This window comes from Microtus pennsylvanicus, chromosome X, assembly GCF_037038515.1.
Source record: "Microtus pennsylvanicus isolate mMicPen1 chromosome X, mMicPen1.hap1, whole genome shotgun sequence".
NCBI classification, from domain to species: Eukaryota; Metazoa; Chordata; class Mammalia; order Rodentia; family Cricetidae; genus Microtus; species Microtus pennsylvanicus.
The window spans coordinates 116,630,824-116,650,709 of NC_134601.1; the positions used below are offsets into that span (position 1 = coordinate 116,630,824).

Genomic DNA, 19,886 nt, shown 5'->3' on the forward strand with positions numbered 1-19,886 from the left:
GCTTTCTATAGATGCTGATGATGCCCTTCATGCCCTCTGGCCTAAATCCACAGCAAAATGTCTGCTTAATGAATTAATTTGAAGTTTGAAAATTCATCCTGATGGTTTATCTATGACAGGGACAAAGACTTTCCTTACATCAATAAATTATATTCAAATTGCATGGTCAATGAAGCCATACGAATTTGAAAAATATCTGCTTCAGATATCACAATGGGCTATGAGTTTCAAGATATTTAAGAGAAAAAAAAGAACTTTTAGAAGAAAAATAAACAGATGACTGTAGGAGAAACTATACATTATTTCTTAAAAGTCAGCAGACATTGTATATTCACGACTCTGTATTTATGTGGAGCAGAACAAACTGTTAAGACATTGTACCAAGTACATGGGGTGTGTATGTCAATGGGGAAAATGAAATACTTTTGCTGAAAGGCAAGGTAAAGGCGAGGATGGGTCTTTTCTAACAGAGAAACCTGCTGACTTATAATGCTTCACAGAAGTCCTGAGCTAGAATCTAAATTCAGCATGGAATATTGACAAACCGGCTTTGAATTATATCCTTCTAGTTACTCTGTATTTGGACAAAAATGAAGCTAAATTGATAGAATTGATCAGAAGATATAAAGAAATAATATATAGAATAAATATACATAACAGCCCCCATACTGAGAGCTAAACAGTCACACATCAGATTTCTAACAAAATTTTGTTTCCCACTCAAAACAAACCAGAAAGAAAACTCTCCTTCTAAAGGGCTATATTGTAAACAGTTCAAAATGTAGGCTATGCCCCCGGTCCTTTCTCACGCTAATGTTGCCAAGTCTGTCTACAAGGTTTCCTGAGAGGCTGGGAAAAACAAACCCAGTCTTTCTCATTGGTAACATTCTTTAGGAATACTGAACTGTGTGGCATCTCATTTCACACACACACCTATCACTCCTGATTTCAAGCAAATGAAAATGGTGACCTAAAACTCAAAGGCCGTTACACCTCCAAAAAAGGATGAGAACTTCAGCTTGAGAGCTAGGCTGCAGGAGCTTAAATTCTGACTCTAGCACATTCTACCCAATTGAGTGTGGCCTGAGGAGCATAACTCACCTCTTGGTACCTTGTCAAGAGAACTGGGTCTCAGGATATCTAAAACAATTCTGTACAATAAAAGAACTTCTGGAGGCATCACCACCCCTGATGGTGATTCAAGTGCTATATAGCCATAGTAATAAAAACAGCTTGGTATTTGCATAAAAACAGGCACATTGCTCAGTGGAATAGAATCAAAGACCCTTACATAAATCCACACACTTATGAACACCTGATTTTTGGCAAGGAAGCCAAAATTGTACAACGGAAAATAGAAAGCATATTCAACAAATGGTGCAGTCATAACTGGATGTCAGCATGTAGAAGAATGCAAATAGATCCATATCTGTCCCCATGCACAAAAATCAAATCCCAGAGGATCAAAGACTTCAACATAAATCCAGTTACACTGAACACGATAGAAGAAAAAGTGGGAAGCAGCCTTGAAGGTATTGGCAGAGGAGACCACTTCCTAAATATAACACTATAACACAGACACTGAGAGAAACAACAAATGGGACCTCCTGAAACTGAAAAGCTTCTGTAAGGCAAAAGACATGGTAAATAAGACAAAATGGCAGCCTACAGAATGGGGAAAGATCTTCACCAACCCCACATCTGACAGAGGGCTGATCTCCAAAATATATAAGGAACTCAAGAAACTAGACATCAAAATATCAAATAATCAAATTAAAAATGGGGTACACATCTAAACAGAGAATTTTCAACAGAAGAATCTCAAAAGGCCAAAAGACATTTAAGGAATTGCTCAACATTCTTAGTCATCAGGGAAATGCAAATCAAAATGACTGTGAGATTCCACTTTACACCTGTCAGAATGGCTAAAATCAAAAACACTGATGACAGCTTATGCTGGAGGATGTAGAGTAAGGAGGACACTTCTCCACTGTTGATGGACATACAAACTTGTACAGCCACTTCGGAAATGAGTACGGCAGTTTCTTAGAAAATTGGGAACCAACCTACCTCAAGACCCAGCAATACTACTCTTCGGCATATACCCAAAGAATGCTCAATCATACCACAAGGACACTTGCTCAATTATGTTCATAGCAGCATTATTCATGATAGTCAGAACCTGGAAACAACCTAGATGCCCCTCAACCAAAGACTGGGTGAAGAAAATGTGGTATATTTACACAATGGAGTACTACTCGGTGGTGGAAAAAAATGATATTGTAAAATTTGCAGGCAAATGGAGGAAACTAGATAAAATCATCCTGAGTGAGGTAACAGACCTCGAGAGACAAACACAGTATGTACTCACTCATAAGTAGATTTTAGATGTAAAGCAAAGGATAACCAGTCTAAAATCCACAGTCCTAGAGAAGCTAGGGAACATGGACAGCCCTGGGAAGGGGAAATAGATGAGATCTCCTGAGTAAACTGGGGGAGGGGGGTAAACGGGAGGGGTGGGGAGTGGGAACATGAGGGATCAGGATGGTCGAGTTGGGGAAGAGACTGAGAGGGAGAGTAATGAAAGACATCTTGATAGATGGAACCATTATAGAGTTAGGGAGAAACCTGGTGCCAGGGAAACTCCCAGGAACCCACAAGGATGAGCAGAGATAAGATTCCTAGCAACAGTGGAGAGGGTGCCTGAATTGGCCTTCTATAATCAGATTGGTGACTAGCCTAACTGACCTTCATCCAGTAACTGATAGAAAGCAGATGCAGAGATCCAAGGTCAATCACTGGGCCAAGCTGCAGGTGTCCAGTTGAAGAGAGGGAAGAGGGATTGTATGAGCCAAGGGGGTCAAGATCATGATGGGGACATCCACAGAGACAGCTGACCTGACTGAGTTCATGGGAGCTCACAGACTCTATACCGACAGCTAGGGAGTCTGCATATGACTGAACTAGGCCTCTGCATGTGGGTGACATTTGTGTAGCTTGGCCTGTTTGTGGGGCCTCTAGCAGTGGGACCAGGGTCTATCCCTGGTGCATGAGCTGGATTTTTTTTAACCTATTCCCTATAGTGGGATACCTTGCTCAGCCTTGTTGCAGCAGGAGGAGCTTGGTCCTGCCTCGATTTGATATGCTAGGCTTTGTTGACTCCCGTGGGAGACCTTTCCCTTTCTGAGGAGTGGATGGGGGAGAGGAGAGAAAGGAGGTGGGGGAAGGAAACAAGAGGAGAGGAGGGAGAGAAAACTGGTTGGTATATAAAATAAATTTAAAAATTTAATTAACAAAACAAGTTAAAAAAGAAAGAAAACTGGGTCTAGGCTGGTGGTGGCGCACACCTTTAATCTCAGCAGTCAGGAGGCAGAGACGAGTGGATCTCTGTGAGTTCAAGGCCAGTTCAGTCTATACAGTTAGTTCTAGGACAGCCAAGTTTGCATAAAGAAACCTTGTTTTGAAAAACAAAACAATGTACTTCTCCCCTCCCTCCGTCACCAAAAAGGAAGAAAATGGCATCTAATGACAGCTCATATTCCTGGGAGCACAATTAGGATTCCATGAAAAGACAAAAATGTTCAGCATTGACCTAAGTTAAAATGCTCTGCTTGTAGCCGTTCCCAAACATGAGAAGTAGGTTCCCAAGTGAGTGCAGAGGACCTGGGGCTGCGTCTAAGGTCTAGCTCCTCTTTGCCTTATGGAGACTGCCAGTCCTTGCTGTTATTAGTAAGCTGAGTCTCACTACAGTAGTGGAACTGAACATCCCTATCCAGCAGAGTCAAGAGCTGCCCCAGGACTGGGCAGGCCATTGGACTATAACACTTGCACAGTGTGCCTGCAGGCCACAGCAGAGCTCAAGGACTACTGACTGGACGTACTTTGGTCATCTGATCTCTAAGCACATGGCCCGAGAAGCTGAAGCTAGGAATGCTCTGTTTGCTAGACCGCAGCTGTCAGCAAAGGACTTAATGGGAACCCAAGTAAAACATAATGATGACCAAGATAACTAAAAGTCACTGGGCACAAGCCTCCTCAGCGCATGTCTAACACTCAGCCAGCTAATAAGAAGGGGAAGGGCTTCAACAACATCATAAGCCAGGGAGTGCAAACTTAATTTTATTTTAATACTAAAGAATTGTAAGCAGAGTGTGGCAGTGCTTGCCTGCAATATTAGCACTTGGGAAAATGAGAAGGCAGACTGAGAGTTTAATAACAGCTCAGGACACAAGCGAGACCTTGTCCGAAGCAATCAATCAATTCTGCATGACTTCAAGCACCAGAGTGACCCAAAAACAAAAAAAGAAGGAAATGACAGTTGTTCACTAAGGTCAAGGAACAAATTAATTTATTTCACAGGTCTCTGAACTCCACAAGACGACAAGCGATTTCAAAGCAAGGGACTATCGATAATCAAGGGTCCACTGCAGTTGCCTAATAAAAGTAAGTCTGAAGAATAAACTAGTATTATCATATAAAGTATTGCTTATAGCCAGACATGCTAGCATACACCTGTAACTCCAGCACTTGGGAAGCTGGAGCAAAAAGATTATGAGATTGAAGGCACTCTGTGCTACACAGTACATTCAAGGCAAGCCTGAGACTCGCAGTTTTACAGCAAGACCCTGCTTCAAAAATAATTTTTTAAAGTGTTTCTTATAGACTTTATTTGGGGATCTTTATTATAACACACAGACACAGTCACACACACACACACACACACACACACACACACACACACACACACACACACACTTCTGGTTCTGGCCCAGAAAGGATAGCCTCATTCCTCCCAGGTTCCCCAGCTGGTATCAATCTCTGGCCTCCACATGTGGTCGCACACCTCTATACATACATACCACAGATAGTACAAAGAACAGCAAAAAAAACCCACCCAATTTAAAATGTGTTATGGCTTATATAATTTGTTTGAATAGCATCCTTGAAATAACAAAACTAAACAGGGTTAAGTGAAGATTAGGAGTTACCTAGGGTCAGGGATAAGGAAAAGATGTGACCAGGACTATTAAAAGGTAATATTGCTAAAACTACTGTGTATTTTGAATATAGTGGACACAAAACTCTACACAAATTATAAAGTTATATATAACTAAACACAATGAGTGTATATAAAATCGGTGAAACTGAAGGTTAATGGATTGTGTCAATGTCAACTTTCTACCTATGAAATTATGCCTCAAAAGTTAAGAGGTATAATGGTGTGCATTGTAATTCTAGTAGACGGGAGGTAGAAGCAGAAATAAAAATCAGAAATTCAAAGTCACCCTTGGCTATATATTGAGCTCAAGACCAGCATGGGTTATAAGAGATCCTGTTTTAAAAACACAAACAGGCAAAATGTAAACTGTAAAAGTTGGGGGTATAGCTCAGTGACAGAGTACTTGCTTGACATGCACAAAGCCATGGGCCCAATCTGCAGCCCTATATAAACCAGGCACGGGGGCACACTCTTGTAATTCCAGCACTAAGGAGGTAAAGGCTTGAGGATCATAAGTTCAGGGTCATGTGAAAATGAATGAAGCAGGAATAGGCCCCCTTACTAAATAACTGATTAATCTTCATAAGCCACTTCTAAAAAAACCCTGACACTCATCATTTAACTAAGGGACTAGATTTTCCAAATGAGACTGTGGCAATGGTCAGAACCCGACTTTAGAAACTACAGGTTTGATGATCTGTTCTTGTGTTCTCCATTTCCCTCAGTTCCCTGGGATGGGAAGACGCTTAATGATGAGAATACATCCCTTAAAGGGGAAGGGAAAAAACCCAACTATATTCTTTTTGCATATCTGGAGGTCATGGATCTCCCCATGATTCTAGTACATGAAATGAAGGATGCTGATTCTAGAATCATGTCGCAGAGTCATCCCACCTGAATTTCACAAACTGTGATTGCACTGGATTCTGCTTCATGGGCAGGAGATGGGGAGTGTCTCACACTCTAGTCCACTGCAATTGTCTTGGCTTCCATGAGCCACCATAACCAGTTTAGTGTGCTTAAATGAAGATGCACCAGTGAAGAGTTCAAAAGACCGGTCAGAAGTTATCAGAGAAGGAATACACATGGACCGTGCTCTTACTACTTTATTGAATAAAGAATTTTCTAGAATAACATGTGATAGGCCTGCATTGCAAGAAACAAAGATGAACATGGTAGTTTAACATCAAATGGTGAGCAAATTAATATTTCTTGAATAAAATTGTGTGTGTAGCTGTCATGGAAAAACAAAAGTCTGCAGCTCAGTATTTTTTAATCTGTGGAATGTTTCAAAAGGCATAAGAAAAATGAGTAGCATTTCTTTTATATGTTTCAAATCAATTACACAGGTATTTCACAAATTTCCCTCACCCTCTCCTGCTTTCCAAATAAAATCTTAATATAAACATGAAAAATGCCAGTAATCACAAGAGACTGCCAAACTCACAGCAGAAGGTAACATCTGAATTAATATGTATTATGTAAAACAAATGCCCACTATTGTCAAATTCATGTAGGCACATTTCATAATTCACTTCTAAGCGTTTAAGTTTGTCATGTTCACAATTACTGTTTTCAGTACAACTGTTTCTTTAAGGGCTCCAACTCTCTCTTGGAAAAGAAGAATAAATTGTTTACATCTGTGATAGGATTGCTGCTATAGTATATAAGAGAAAAAGAAAACTCATCACAATTACCAGAACTATGACATATTATAAATTGGGGGATGCATTTTAAGGGAAAACATAATTTACTTTTATGTTAGGAATTAAACAGTATAAACATAGTATGGGCCCAAACAATAAAATCCAAGAGAAAAAGCTCAACTTTCAATGGTATGTTTGTATTATTTAAAAATGCAGGATTGGGAATTTACACTGTATCTGCGTCAATGGATAAATAATAAAATCACTCCCCCCCCCCCGAACCATTTTAGGGTAATAAGGGAAAGGTCCTTATACATTGCCTAATACAAGTTATAGTTGGACTAAAAGTTCTTTGAGTCAACCATTTTATTTATTTAGTTCATTTGTTCAAATTACTATCTTTTTATTCTTGTGCTACTTGAGGTCTTATACATACTAGACCAACCATCTACCAATGAGCTAGATGAATAAGTCTCCAGAGTCAAGAACTTTAAATACTGACACATGTCTTGGTTACCACTGAGGCCAATGAACATTATCTGTACTGAAACATGGGTACACTTTCTACCGCACTTTGATTCTCTTTAGCAACCAGGCAAAATCACAGTGCTTTCAAGAAGAAATCACAGTATCTAAGCTATCAGGCTGCTGGTGTCATGACCACTACTATTGGTGGAGAGCTGCTACTCGTGTTCGGTAGCTTTGATTTGCTTTTCTCTCCACCCAGACCTACTGAGAATCCTGCTTATCATCAGGGTGAAGAAAAGGCTGAGTGCGGGCCAGAAAAGACACTGTCTGCCTGCCTCCCCCCACCTGACTCTGTTACACTCCGAAACCGATAATGTTCCACAGGAACCACCTGATCCTCAGAAAACGCGGTAGTGAGAACATTTGGTGAGGGGGCATGGGAAAGGCTCTGGAGATCAGCTATACTATAGTAAACCTCATCCTCCTTTCTCACATAATTCTTAATGACCTTATATAGGACATAGGACAGCTCAAGGATATTCAAGGCCAAAGACACCAGGGACACCACCAGCATGAAGAGGATGAAGATGGTTTTTTCTGTGGGGCGAGAGACGAAGCAGTCCACCTGATGTGGGCAAGGAGCTTGCTCACAAATGTAAACTGCCCTCAGGGTAAATCCATAAATGTACCACTGGATCAGCATGAAGGCCACCTCAAAGACAGACTTGAAGACGATACTGAGCATGTAGGTTAGCAGCAACCGGCCTTTCCTTTCCACCTTAGCTTGTTCTTCACTGCCACTCTTGAACTTCTTCTCTTCAGTTTGCTCTAAGTGCGCTTCCACATAGGCACCATTAACACGAACAACTCCAAGCTCCTTCTCTAGCTTCTTCAGGTTCTGGTTCTGCCGGGTCTCATAGAACACGTGTACCAGGTATAAGAGTGTGGGCACAGACACGAAGATGATCTGGAGGACCCAGAGGCGCACGTGAGAGATGGGGAAAGCTTGGTCGTAGCAGATGTTTTCACAGCCAGGCTGCTGAGTGTTGCAACGGAACTTCAGCTGCTCATCACTCCAGGCTGACTCAATGGCGGTCCCCAGGAGCAGGATGCGGAAGATGAAAAGGACCCTGAGCCATACCTTTCCTTCAATCGTGGAGTAGGGCTGAACCTTTTTTAGAAGCTTGGCTAGGGCACTCCAGTTGCCCATGTTGCCCTCTCGCCGTTGTTGCATTTAAAAGAGAAGGAGGCACAGCAAGCGACTGCACGCCTTGGAGGACGAAGTAAATGAAAACGTAAGTGCAAGAGTCACACCTGCCTCAAGTTTAAAAGCCTACCGCTGTTTGGCCCCTTCCTCACGCCATCTCCTAATAAAAGAAAATTGCTGACAACAGGCAATAGCTTATGTGAATTCATTTTTATAAGTGGCAAGTGTTCCTGCACCAGAACATATGTGTATCTATAATGAACCAAGTTCCATAAATGGGAAACAGATAAATGTAAAGGTCTCCTTCATTTCAGTATAAAACAATCTCCAAAAATAATGAGTCAACTCTTTAGCATACTAACAATTCATACGCATACACTGATTGGTGCAGTTTCAGAAGTTGGGCCAACATTTCCCAAAGAGAGACAATGATATCCATTCCCATTGTTTATTCAGTGTCTACTAGGTGAAATGTACTCTAACAGGCACGGGCTCTTACTGGTGAGTAAATCAGAATATACTTGTGGCATGTACAATCAACTGGGCAAACTCGCTAATTTCAAATATGGAGTTTTGCTGGTACATGCCAGTAATCTCCAGCCCTCAGAATACTGAAGTGGAAGGATCACTCAGAGTTTCTAGGCCTACCTTTGCTACCTAGTGAATTCCAGATCACCCTGAGATACCCACTGAGTTACCCTGAGCTACAGAGTAAGAACTTGCCTCAAAAAGTATAACATTTTATTAAATACATAATATAACTTATAAGATAAGGAATGAAGAAATCCAGTTCAAGATACAGCTTACACCATAATTTCAGAAACAGGTGTGTGTGTGTGCGTGTGTGTGTGTGTGTGTGTGTGTGTGATAGCTTATAATCAAAGGAAGTCTCAGTGAGCAAATGAATACACAGCAGTTACAAATTTAAATAGATGCCGAGAAGAAAATAACCAGGACACACTGACCAAAAAAATGAGGTAGGAAAGCTCCAGCCAGACTGATTAGAGATAGTCGGACAAGAAGTAAGAAAATTATTGCCAGATGTGAAAGAAACAACAGAGATTCAAAAAGGAAAGAACTTGCTATATTCAAAGAATTAAAAGGCAGAAGTTGAGGTAGAAGTTGAGCAAGTGGGCAGTGTAAGGGATGAGCGAGAGTCACAGAAGAGTTACATCAGACACCACCTAGCAGCAGAAAAGCTTGGATGCTGGAACAAAGATCACACTGTGAAACTAGGACAAGGCTAAGGCCATGGGAGAAAGTACAAACGGTTGGTCCCAGGCTTGCAGGATGAGTGGGAGGACAGGCAGGGCAGGCAGGGCAAGATTAGAGCAAGGGACATAGAGATTAGGAAAAGGATGGGAGCTCTGTTCTAATAGATAGCAAATGAGTTTTGGTGGAAACAAAATATCAAGAGGCTATCAAGAATGATGGGGGCCTGGAGAGATGGATTAGCAGTTAGGAGGACATGAGTATGCTATATGACGAACTCAAGGTGAAAACCTTTCAGAAGGAACAATGATGCCATCCCCTAGCCTACTGAATGTGGGTGGAAGCGGGCATGACAGAAAATATGAGCCAAGCAGTTCTGAAGACTTGGTAGTCTTCATCCATTTCTTCCCTAAAGACCCTGTTCCCTCATGAAAAAGTCCTCAAAGCAAAAGCAGAGTGAGATGCTTTCTGCTTCCAATTCAGAGAATAGTAGATGATCTTACCATGGATGGGCCACAGATAATTTCTATAAAACTAACAAACAACTATCATTTTTAATTAAATACTTTCAATGCAGCAAATCATTTACAAAGTAATTTTTCATTTGCTGAATTAAAATCATACTTAAAATTTTAATCCACCTCCTGTGAAAAAGCATTTTTCCCAAACACAGTCATTGTAAGCAAATGAGTATAATAAAACAGAAAAAGATTCTTAACACAAGCACAGTAAGACTTGGCCAATTAATAATCAATTTTAGAAGCTAAGCCATACAACTAATTTGTTTCTTGTTTTAATGGCCATTCTGCAGAGTACTTTCAGTACTGTGAGAAAAAATTAAAATGAACCCTAGAAAAAGAGAAGGGTTAACGAAATTTACAGTGTGCCAATCACCTGAGATTGGTTGCAACTGTTATCCAAGAATAAGAACTGAAGCTTCCCCAAATTAAAATTGTTAGCAAGTTATCAAATTATAAGGCTTCAAAGTACACAAAGTACTTTCTCAGCTGGATAAATAACACATTTTAGATGAACTTTCCTCTGTTGCACAGATTACAAAAGTAGTCCTATTAAGCTAAAGTCACCAGGATCTAGAGTTTATAATTAGTTCATTCCTCAAGGCTAATTGAAAACAAGTCATTGGCAGTATAAGACTTCCCTATTTCTTCTCAATCATTTGTCACACTTAAACAGGGCTTAGTCGCTAGAGATTTGAAGGTGCCTTCAAAATTGAGCTCCTTTTGCACACATAGGGTGAAATGGTAAAGAAAAATCCCCAGCTCTATAAAACGTAGCTGACAAGTCAAGAAACAATTCTGGGGGCAAACAGGAGTCATAATATTGTTAACTAATTCAGGGTACAGTTCTTAGCAATTTTCAAGAACTATATGAAGTTCTTAAGCTTTTCAGATATTCTGTTCTGAAAAAGTTCTTACTAAACATATTAAAATAGAGATCTAAGATTCAAAAGGATGAAAATAACTGAGAATGAGTCATCTTAGCTAAGCAAATGCTTCACAGGAAAGTTTAAAACCCTCTTGCAGAACATTATTTTTAAACTGGACAAGATCTTTCTAATTTTAAAATATAAAACGTAGGACTTCCAGTTTCAGCTCAACACACACAGGGCTTAGCTATATCATCATTCCTGTCATTACAGCAAGAAAGCCCTAACGGATTTAAAATTGCCAAGTTTTCTCCAACCCACCAAAGAACTGAGGACTCAGGGCAAGACAGCCCCTCTCTCTAGATGGGCAGATACACACAATCTTACCCAAGATACTTACCTGACGTGAAGGCACTAGGGTAAAATATTAGTAAAGAAAAGAAATCCGACAAACGTCGAGTGCGACAAGCGTTTGGAGTGAGAGCTCTCCGAAGAAGAGACCCTCCTACTCCACAGCTCTGCCTCCAGGAATCTCACCAGGTTCAGACTCTGAAATCTCCTCCCCTCTGAAGGAGAGGAAATGTAACCATTCAGAGACAGCCCCAAAAGTAAGAGCCAATAAGAATCTCTTCCTTGCTAGGCATGATGGCGCCTGCTTTTCATGCCAGCCCTTGAGAGACAGAAGCAGTTTGAGGCCACCTTAGGAGTTCCAGGACAGCCAAAGCTACAAAGAGACCCTGTCTCAAAAAACAAAAACAAAACAAGAGCAAAAAACAAAACAAAACAAAACAAAAACCCTCTTCTTTGGGGAAGGAGAATGTAAGCATTTTTGAAATACACTGGAAAAAGGGAACAGTAGTCAAGTAAATTCACTCTCGTTGCGTAGGCCAGCTTGTACACACGTACTCGGAATCTCCTGCCTCAGCCTCTCAAACAGCTAGGATTACAAGTCTGTACCATTTAGCCCAGTTCAAACAAGTTCAGAATGTTCTTCAGTAACCAAGGCTAACACTCTGAACACAGTATCAGAAACATATATCCTGAAAGAAGGGGGAATTAACTAGCTCTAGTCCAAGTGTTCTTTCTATTTCACCTAACATAAGGGAAAAAAGGAGCAGCAGCCCTAGCCATATTTGTTTTTTTTTTATTTTTTTAATTTATTTATTTATTAAAGATTTCCGTCTCTTCCCCGCCACCGCCTCCCATTTCCCCCCCCCCCAGTCAAGTCCCCCTCCCTCGTCAGCCCAAAGAGCAATCAGGGTTCCCTGTCCTGTGGGAAGTCCAAGGACCACCCACCTCCATCCAGGTCTAGTAAGGTGAGCATCCAAACTGCCTAGGCTCTCACAAAGCCAGTACGTGCAGTAGGATCAAAAACCCATTGCCATTGTTCTTGAGTTCTCAGTAGTCCTCATTGTCCGCTATGTTCAGTGAGTCCGGTTTTATCCCAGACTTTTTCAGATCCAAGCCAGCTGGCCTTGGTGAGTTCCCGATAGAACATCCCCATTGTCTCAGTGTGTGGTTGAACCCCTCGTGGTCCTGAGTTCCTTGCTCGTGCTCTCTCTCCTTCTGCTCCTGATTTGGACCTTGAGATTTCTGTCCGGTGCTCCAATGTGAGTTTCTGTCTCTGTCTCCTTTCATCGCCTGATGAAGGTTAATATTCAGGAGGATGCCTGTATGTTTTTCTTTCCTAGCCATATTTGTAAAGGATACAGCCAAGGACTTGGACCCAACTGAAACCCTACATTACAAAGCACTTTCTCCATCTTCTTCTTTCCCAACATTTCAACAGGGATCCAGTACAGAACAATGGATCATCACTAAAATGTGCTGCAAGCAAGAGAGTCTCTATTTAAAGTTCTTAGGAAAAAGAAAGAGCCAAAGGGTAGAAAAAACAAACAAAAGGACTAGAGCAGTGGTTCTCAACCTGTGGGTTCGCATCTCCCCTATTCTGCATATCAGATATTTATATTACAATTCCTAACACTAGTAAAATTACAGTTATGAAGTAGCAATGAAAATCACTTTGTGGCTGGGGGGGGTCACCATTCATGAGGAACTGTATTAAAGGGTCGGTCATAGCTAGGAGGTTGAGAACCACTGCTCTAGAGACAACTGAAAGGAGTAGCAACTAAACTTCTACCATTAGAAATGGGGCTAGTCAAGTGACACACTCAGCAGGTATAGGTGCTTGCTGCCAACCCTAAGGACCCGATTCCATGCTGCCAACCCTAAGAACCCGAGTTCCATGCTGCCAACCCTAAGAACCTGAGGTCCATTCCCAAAACTCACATGTTTGAATGAAAGTTCAATCCCTGCAAACTATCCTATGATCTCCATGTGTGCAGCCACACACTTGCATGAATGCACACATATAAACTGAATGGATGGATGGATGGATGGATGGATGGATGGATGGATGGATGGACAAACAAACAAAGGAATGAATGATGGAAAAAATTTAATGGCTCAGTTCCTGGCTGAGGAAAATAAACTCTTTACTAGAGGCCTATTTATTTCAGTTTGTATCACCCAATATACCATACCCAGTGAACACACAGAGAACACAAGGCATGCAAAGGGCTGAGAAAACCTATCTGAATAGATAAAGAAGTATCAGAACCAGATGAAGACAAGCCTTGAGGCTTGAGAATTATTACATAAGGAATTTAAAATAACTATGAATAAACTGGGCATTATAGTACAAGCCTGTAATCCTGGCACTAAGAAGGATCACTAGTTTAAGGCCAACTAAAGTTGCATAGTAAGACACTATGTCAAACAAAAACAAACTGTGATCAATGCATTAAGAACTCAGAAAGTATGCCTTTAATGCCAGCACTCAAGAGGAAAAGTCTGAGGCCAGCTGGGGATACACAGTAAGGCACTGTACCTAGAAAAGAAATAGGAATGTTAAGAAAGAAAGGAGGGGGAGAAGTCACCTTTCCTAACCCTCTACAACTACTCAAACACTCACGACAATAGGAAAAGCTTGCTGTTGTGGTAAGAAAGCTGTGCTTTCACCTCCCCTACGTCCCACTCCAGCTCACAAAGAGAAGAGAAACAGAATGCAGAAAGCAACTTCTTGTGTCTGCTGATAAAAGGTTCTGGGTTTTTTTGCTTTTTTGTTGTTTTGTGTTTTAAGAACGATCTTGCTATGTTGCCAAGGCTGGTCTGAAACTCAAAGGATTCTTTCACCTTGGCCTCCAGAGTAGCTGGGCCTTGAGTGAATAGACAGCATTCACCACCATGTTTGCTCAAGATTATTTTTGAACACTGTAGCTAACACCATGCACTGGATGGCTAAGGGGAACTAAAAACCTTTCTTTAAACACCAGGAACAAGACAAGACCACCTGTTTTGGTCACTTTCACAACTTTATACTTGAAGTTCTAGCTAGATCAATTAGGCTAGACAAAGAAATAAAGACATCCAACTTGGAAATGAATAAGGAAAAACTATTCATCTTCACAGATGAAATCCTAAAGAATCGACAAAAACAAAACAAAAAATCTATTAGGCCTAATAAAGTTAGCAAAGTTGTAGAAAATAAGATCAAAACACAAAAATGCAAGCATCAAAGTCATATGTAGTTACCATATGACCAAGGAATTCTGCTACTAGGTATACATCCCAAAGGACTGAGAACAAGTACTTGGATCCTTGTTTGTAAAGTAGTGTTCATAATAGCCAATAATGGAAACAATTTAAGTGTCCATAGCATATTAATGGATTGGAAAAATGTGAGGCATACATGATAGGTACACTATATATGTGTCATATATAGAATACATACACAATATGTACACATATATGACAATACAATGGAACACTACAAGAATGAAGTTCTCATATGTACAACATGAATGAGCCTCAAGAATATTTAATGGAAGAAGCCAGATTTTATAAAAAATGATAAATACTGCACCATTTCAGAACTATAAAAATCTATATTAGACAAAAGTCACAGGAAAGTTAAAGTAGCTTGAAGTTACTAAGTATTAGGGTGCAGTAAGTAAAATATAGGAGATAGTGCTGAATTAGTTCCAAGCTTCTATTTAGGCTAATGAAAGAAGATTGAAAACGACATTAGGGCTGTTTTCACATCACTGAGAATGCAGCTAATGTCACTGAACTGTAACACTCAACTTAAAATGCTAAATTCTGTTATACAACTTTCATCACAATTAAAAATAAACAGGAGTAATGCTATATACTACCAACAAACAATTTTAAATGGAAATTAAGAGATCAATTTTAGTTACAAAAGCATGACAGTGAATGAATAAATAGATGAAATACTTGGGGATAAATCTGAGATTCTATGCAACTGCTATCAAAATTCCAATGTCTTCCCCACCTCCAGCTGATCTTAAAATCAATATGGCAGCACAAGATGCTTCAATATAAAAAAAGAACATTGAAATGAAAATAATTGGAAGACTCATATTTTCTGATTTCTAATTTTATTACACAGTTGTAATAATCAAGACAATTTGGTATTGGCATGAAGACAGGTACAAAGCCCAAAGGACAAAATGAAATGTACCCAACCACATCCCCACTCCCACGCACTCATACCTATGGCCAAGTGATTTTCAGCAAAGGTGCCAATACGAGTCAGTGGAAGAAAGAACTGCTCAACAAAAGGTAGGACAACTGGATAGTTACATTAAAAGAACAAAAATAAGAGCCAGGTATGGTGGCTCATGACTGTAATCCCAGCATGTAGGATGTGGAAGCAGGGAGATCAGATGTTTGAAGTCATCCTTAGTCAAAGCTGAGTTGGAAGGCAACCTGAACTATTTGAGACCCAATCTAAAAGAAAAATTAAAAAAAAAAAAACAGGGGCTGGGGATTTTGCACTGGGAGTAAAGTGTCTGGCCTTGGAAGCATAAGGACAGTCCTATTTCAGATCTTCAAGACCCACATAAAGCCAAGCATAGCTACACAACTGATTAACATTAGTCCATGCAAACATGTACATGGGGGATAAGGCTATCCCTGAAGCTTGCTGGCTGGCCAGTCCAGTCAACTGATGAACATCAAGTTCAGGAAGAGACTATATCTCAAGAAGTAAGGTGTAGTCGGGCATGGTGGTGCATACTTTTAATCACAGCACTAGGGAGGCAGTGGCTGACAGATCTCTGAATTTTCCAAGGCAGCCTGGTCTACATAGCAAGTTCTAGGATAGCCAGGGCTGCATAGTGAGATCCTGTCTTAAACAAAAACAGGGCTTAGAGGGACGGCTCAGTAGTTAAGAGTACTAGCAGCTCTTCTAGAAGTTCAGGGTTGGATTCCCAACAACCAAATGATGACTCACCAACCATCTAGATTTCCCATTCCAGGGGATCCAATGCCCCCTTTTGGCCTCTGTGCAGACTGCATGCATGTGGTGCAAACACATGTACATTAAATTAATTCATTAAACATGAAAATAAGGTTGACCCCTATATTACACTATAGTAAAATTATACAAATATTAACCCAAAATAGATCAAGGACCCAATAACTATAAAAGCTAAAATTATACTAGTATTCTATTAAATACATATAAACACATCTAAACTTTCACATCCTTAAATTTCAGTGGTTTTTTTTAATGTGATTATTAAAGGGAAAGTAAATAATATATCATCAAAATTAAAAATTTTGTGCATCAAAGACATCAACAAGAATATGACAACATCTTCTGGGAGCATGGGAACCATGGAAGAGGGGAAAGGAGAGAGGAGAGGAAAAGAGGGGAGCAGAGAAAAATGTATAGCTCAATAAAAAATTTTAAAAACACAAAAAAGTATATAAAAAGACTACCTATAGAATGAGAGAAAATACTTGCAAACCACATTCCTGATGAGAAACTTATACTCAAAGTCAACAACAACAAAAAAAAGAATCAATTTAAAAATGGGCTTTTATAGGGAGATCTCTCTAAGTACCAGGGCAGCCTGGGCTACATAGTGATCTTACAGAGATCTTATATTTAAAAAGAGCTGAACAGACAATTCCCTAAATAAAATGTACAAGTGGCTGGACAGAAGGCTTAGGAGTTAAGAACACTTGCCATGCAATCATAAGGACCAGAGTTCAGATCCCTACCACCGTGTGACAAACAGGCACCCCTGTAAAAGTCTGTAACATTCCAGCTCTAGGCAGACAGAAATGGGAGGATCACTGAGGCTTGCTGGCTTCCAGCCTAGCTGAGACACAAGCACCCAAGTTCAGGAAGGGATCCCGCCTTAAAGAAATAGGTAAAAAGAATTAAGGAGGATGCCTAATACCTTCTCCAGGCTTCTGTGTATCTATAGGCATGAACAATGCACAGATTTATATGCATACATTCGCACACACATGTAAATAAATCAACATAAATCTCTGAAAAAGAGGACAGTATACAAATGGTGAAAATGTTCATAAAAAGATGTTCAACATAACCAATCATAGGTGAGTGTAAATCAAAACAACAACGAAGTACTACATTACATCCACTGGGATGGCTGCAATAAAGTCAAGATGTGGAAAAACTGGAGCCTGCCTACAGTGCTGGGGGGAATAGAGATTGGTGCAGCTGCTATGGAAACTAGTTAGGCAGTTCCTCAGAGAAGTTAAGCATCGAATTTCCATATGATATTCTTTTTACTCCTAGGTATACACCCTACAGAACTGAAAACAAGACCTCTAATACTTGCACATGACTGTTCACAGCAACACTGTTCCCAACAGCCAGCAGGAAGAAATGACCAGACATCCATCCACTAAAAGTCCATAAACAAAACATGGTAGGTGCAAATACAACAAAATGTCATTCAGGAACGATAAAGAATGAAACATGGTGCAATGTGAACAACCCCCCCCCAAATTTTGTTAAGCAGAGGAAACCAAATTTAAAAGTCACATGCCATACAATTTTCCATATACCAAATATTCAGAATATCTACGCCCATGAACACAAAAACCAAATGCAAATGCCAGGATAAGAGCTGAAATGGAGAGTTTGCACTTAATAAATATGGAGTTTTCTTTTAGGGATATAAAATACTTTAAAACTTGAAAGACTGTGAATGTATTACATGTCAATGAAATGTGCATTTGAAAATGACTGATTTATGTAATGTGAATTGTATATTAATGGGGCGGGGAGTAAAACTGTATCTTAAAACTACCAGTTCTACCAGGAATCAACTTCCGTGGAACTTAGGAAATTAAACTATTTAAGCATCAGTTCCTCCCACATAAAAGACAATTCTTTCTAACGTAGGAGGTAAAGCAGTTAAACAATACATGGGTGAGAGACTTTAAGCAAGAGTTATTGTTGTCATATTAATATATTTATTTCAACTTGACTTACACAAGAAAGACATTCAATTGTTTTTCTTGAGTAGGATTCTTCACAGTGTGAGAATGCCTGCCTTCCTTTTAAACCAGACTCTGCTCATCGTTCTCAAGAAGAGAGTGCAGTGTGCTTTGTTCATCTTTGGGTGGAACAACAGCTATTCCAAGCCACTGACTGGACAAGCGTGAAGAGTTTGGGTATGTTTCTGTACGCCTGATTCCTGAACAGTCTACTTGTCTGTTTGACATTAATATATGAAAGAGGTAACTACACACAAATTGCGAGGTCACCATTTAAAGAATTTAAAATCCAAATGAAAGAAAAAGGAATTTTCAGTGGAAGTCCCCTAACTTATTAACATTACTTCCTTAGACTCCAAGAAACAGATAGAAACAGGTTGTTGGGTCACTGAGGCCACTATCCTACTGCTTAACAACAGAAATAAGCAAATTCCTCTGTAAAAGTCAGGTGATAAATATTTTGAGCTTCATGGGTCATATACTGCAACTAACTACTCAGCTCTTTAAATGTATCACAAAAGCATCCACGGAAATAGCACACATGAATGAGTAAGGCTGTGTTCCAATAAAACATTATTTATTTATGAAATAGATTGGAGGCTTGATTTGGCTCAAGTGTGGTAGTTTGCAAGCCCCAGATCTACACCCTCTGGACAAATTCGTACACCCATCCTAATCTGGTGGCATTAAACTTAAAGAAAATGACTAGGGCCTATGGCTCAAGTATCCACTGTTTAAACCAGATTGGCCTCAACCTCACAGAGATCTACTTGTCTCTGCCTCCCAAGTGCTGGGATTAAAAGCATGACCCACCACCACTTAGCTTGAAATCACTCATTTTAAGGAGATGTACAAAGAATGTTCTTGTCTTTGAATTAATTATGCTATGATTTGCATAAAAGGCAACTTAAAACTCAACCTATAAATGCTCGATAAAGAATAACATTGATTGAAATGAGAAAACTGAATGAAGCATATAGAAGAGAGGTAGTGCAAAAAAGCTGGACTTGGTCCCTAACAAGGGATCCAACATGATCCTGATGATTTGAATTTGGTTAATTGGAAAAGCAGCCTGGGGAATAAATCCTCAATGGAGGGCAGAAATGAGGCTTTAGAAACTGAGCAGGGTCAGGCATGTTAGTACAGGCCTTAATACAAGAAGTCAGATCTGCCTGCAAAATAACACACCACTGATTATTCTTTTTGTTGGCAAGCAATAGAAATATGGTTAGTTTTTCCTATCAACAGATTAGTAGAAGGGCTTGGTGGCTGTGGTGGTTTAAAAGAAAATGGCCCCCAAAGGGAGTGGCACTGTTAGGACGTGTAGCTTTGTTGGAATAGGTGTAGTCTTGTTGGAGGAAGTGTGGGGCAGGCTTTGGGGTCTCTTTTCTCAAGATTCACTCAGTTGGACAGTCAGGCAACTTCCTGTTGCCTGCAAGATGTAGACCTCTCAGCTCTTCTAGCATCATGTCTGCCTGCATGCCACCATGTTCCCCACCATGATGATAATGGGTTAAACCTCTGAAAACTGTAAGCTATTCATCCCAATTAAATGTTTTCCTTAGAAGTGTTGTCTTGGTTATGGTGTTTCTTCACAGTAATAAAAACCCTAACTAA

General features: G+C 40.1%; 2 protein-coding genes across 3 annotated transcripts in view; both read right to left on the reverse strand.

Moving 5' to 3' along the window:
• Positions 1–19,886, reverse strand: part of Cdkl5 (cyclin dependent kinase like 5) — a 193,629-nt gene that overhangs the window by 95,244 nt on the left and 78,499 nt on the right. The window lies entirely within an intron of this gene.
• Positions 6,088–11,454, reverse strand: LOC142841745 (gap junction alpha-6 protein-like). The gene is made up of 2 exons (XM_075958719.1): positions 11,320–11,454; positions 6,088–8,383 (listed from the first exon to the last, which is right to left on the reverse strand). The coding sequence occupies exon 2, from the start codon at positions 8,345–8,347 to the stop codon at positions 7,397–7,399; it is 951 nt and encodes a 316-aa protein (XP_075814834.1). The 5' UTR covers positions 8,348–8,383; positions 11,320–11,454; the 3' UTR covers positions 6,088–7,396.

What these genes read in the sequence shown, in the direction of transcription:
- LOC142841745 (XM_075958719.1), bottom strand. Translation starts at nt 8,347, where the DNA reads ATGCAACAACGGCGAGAGGGCAACATGGGCAACTGGAGTGCCCTAGCC.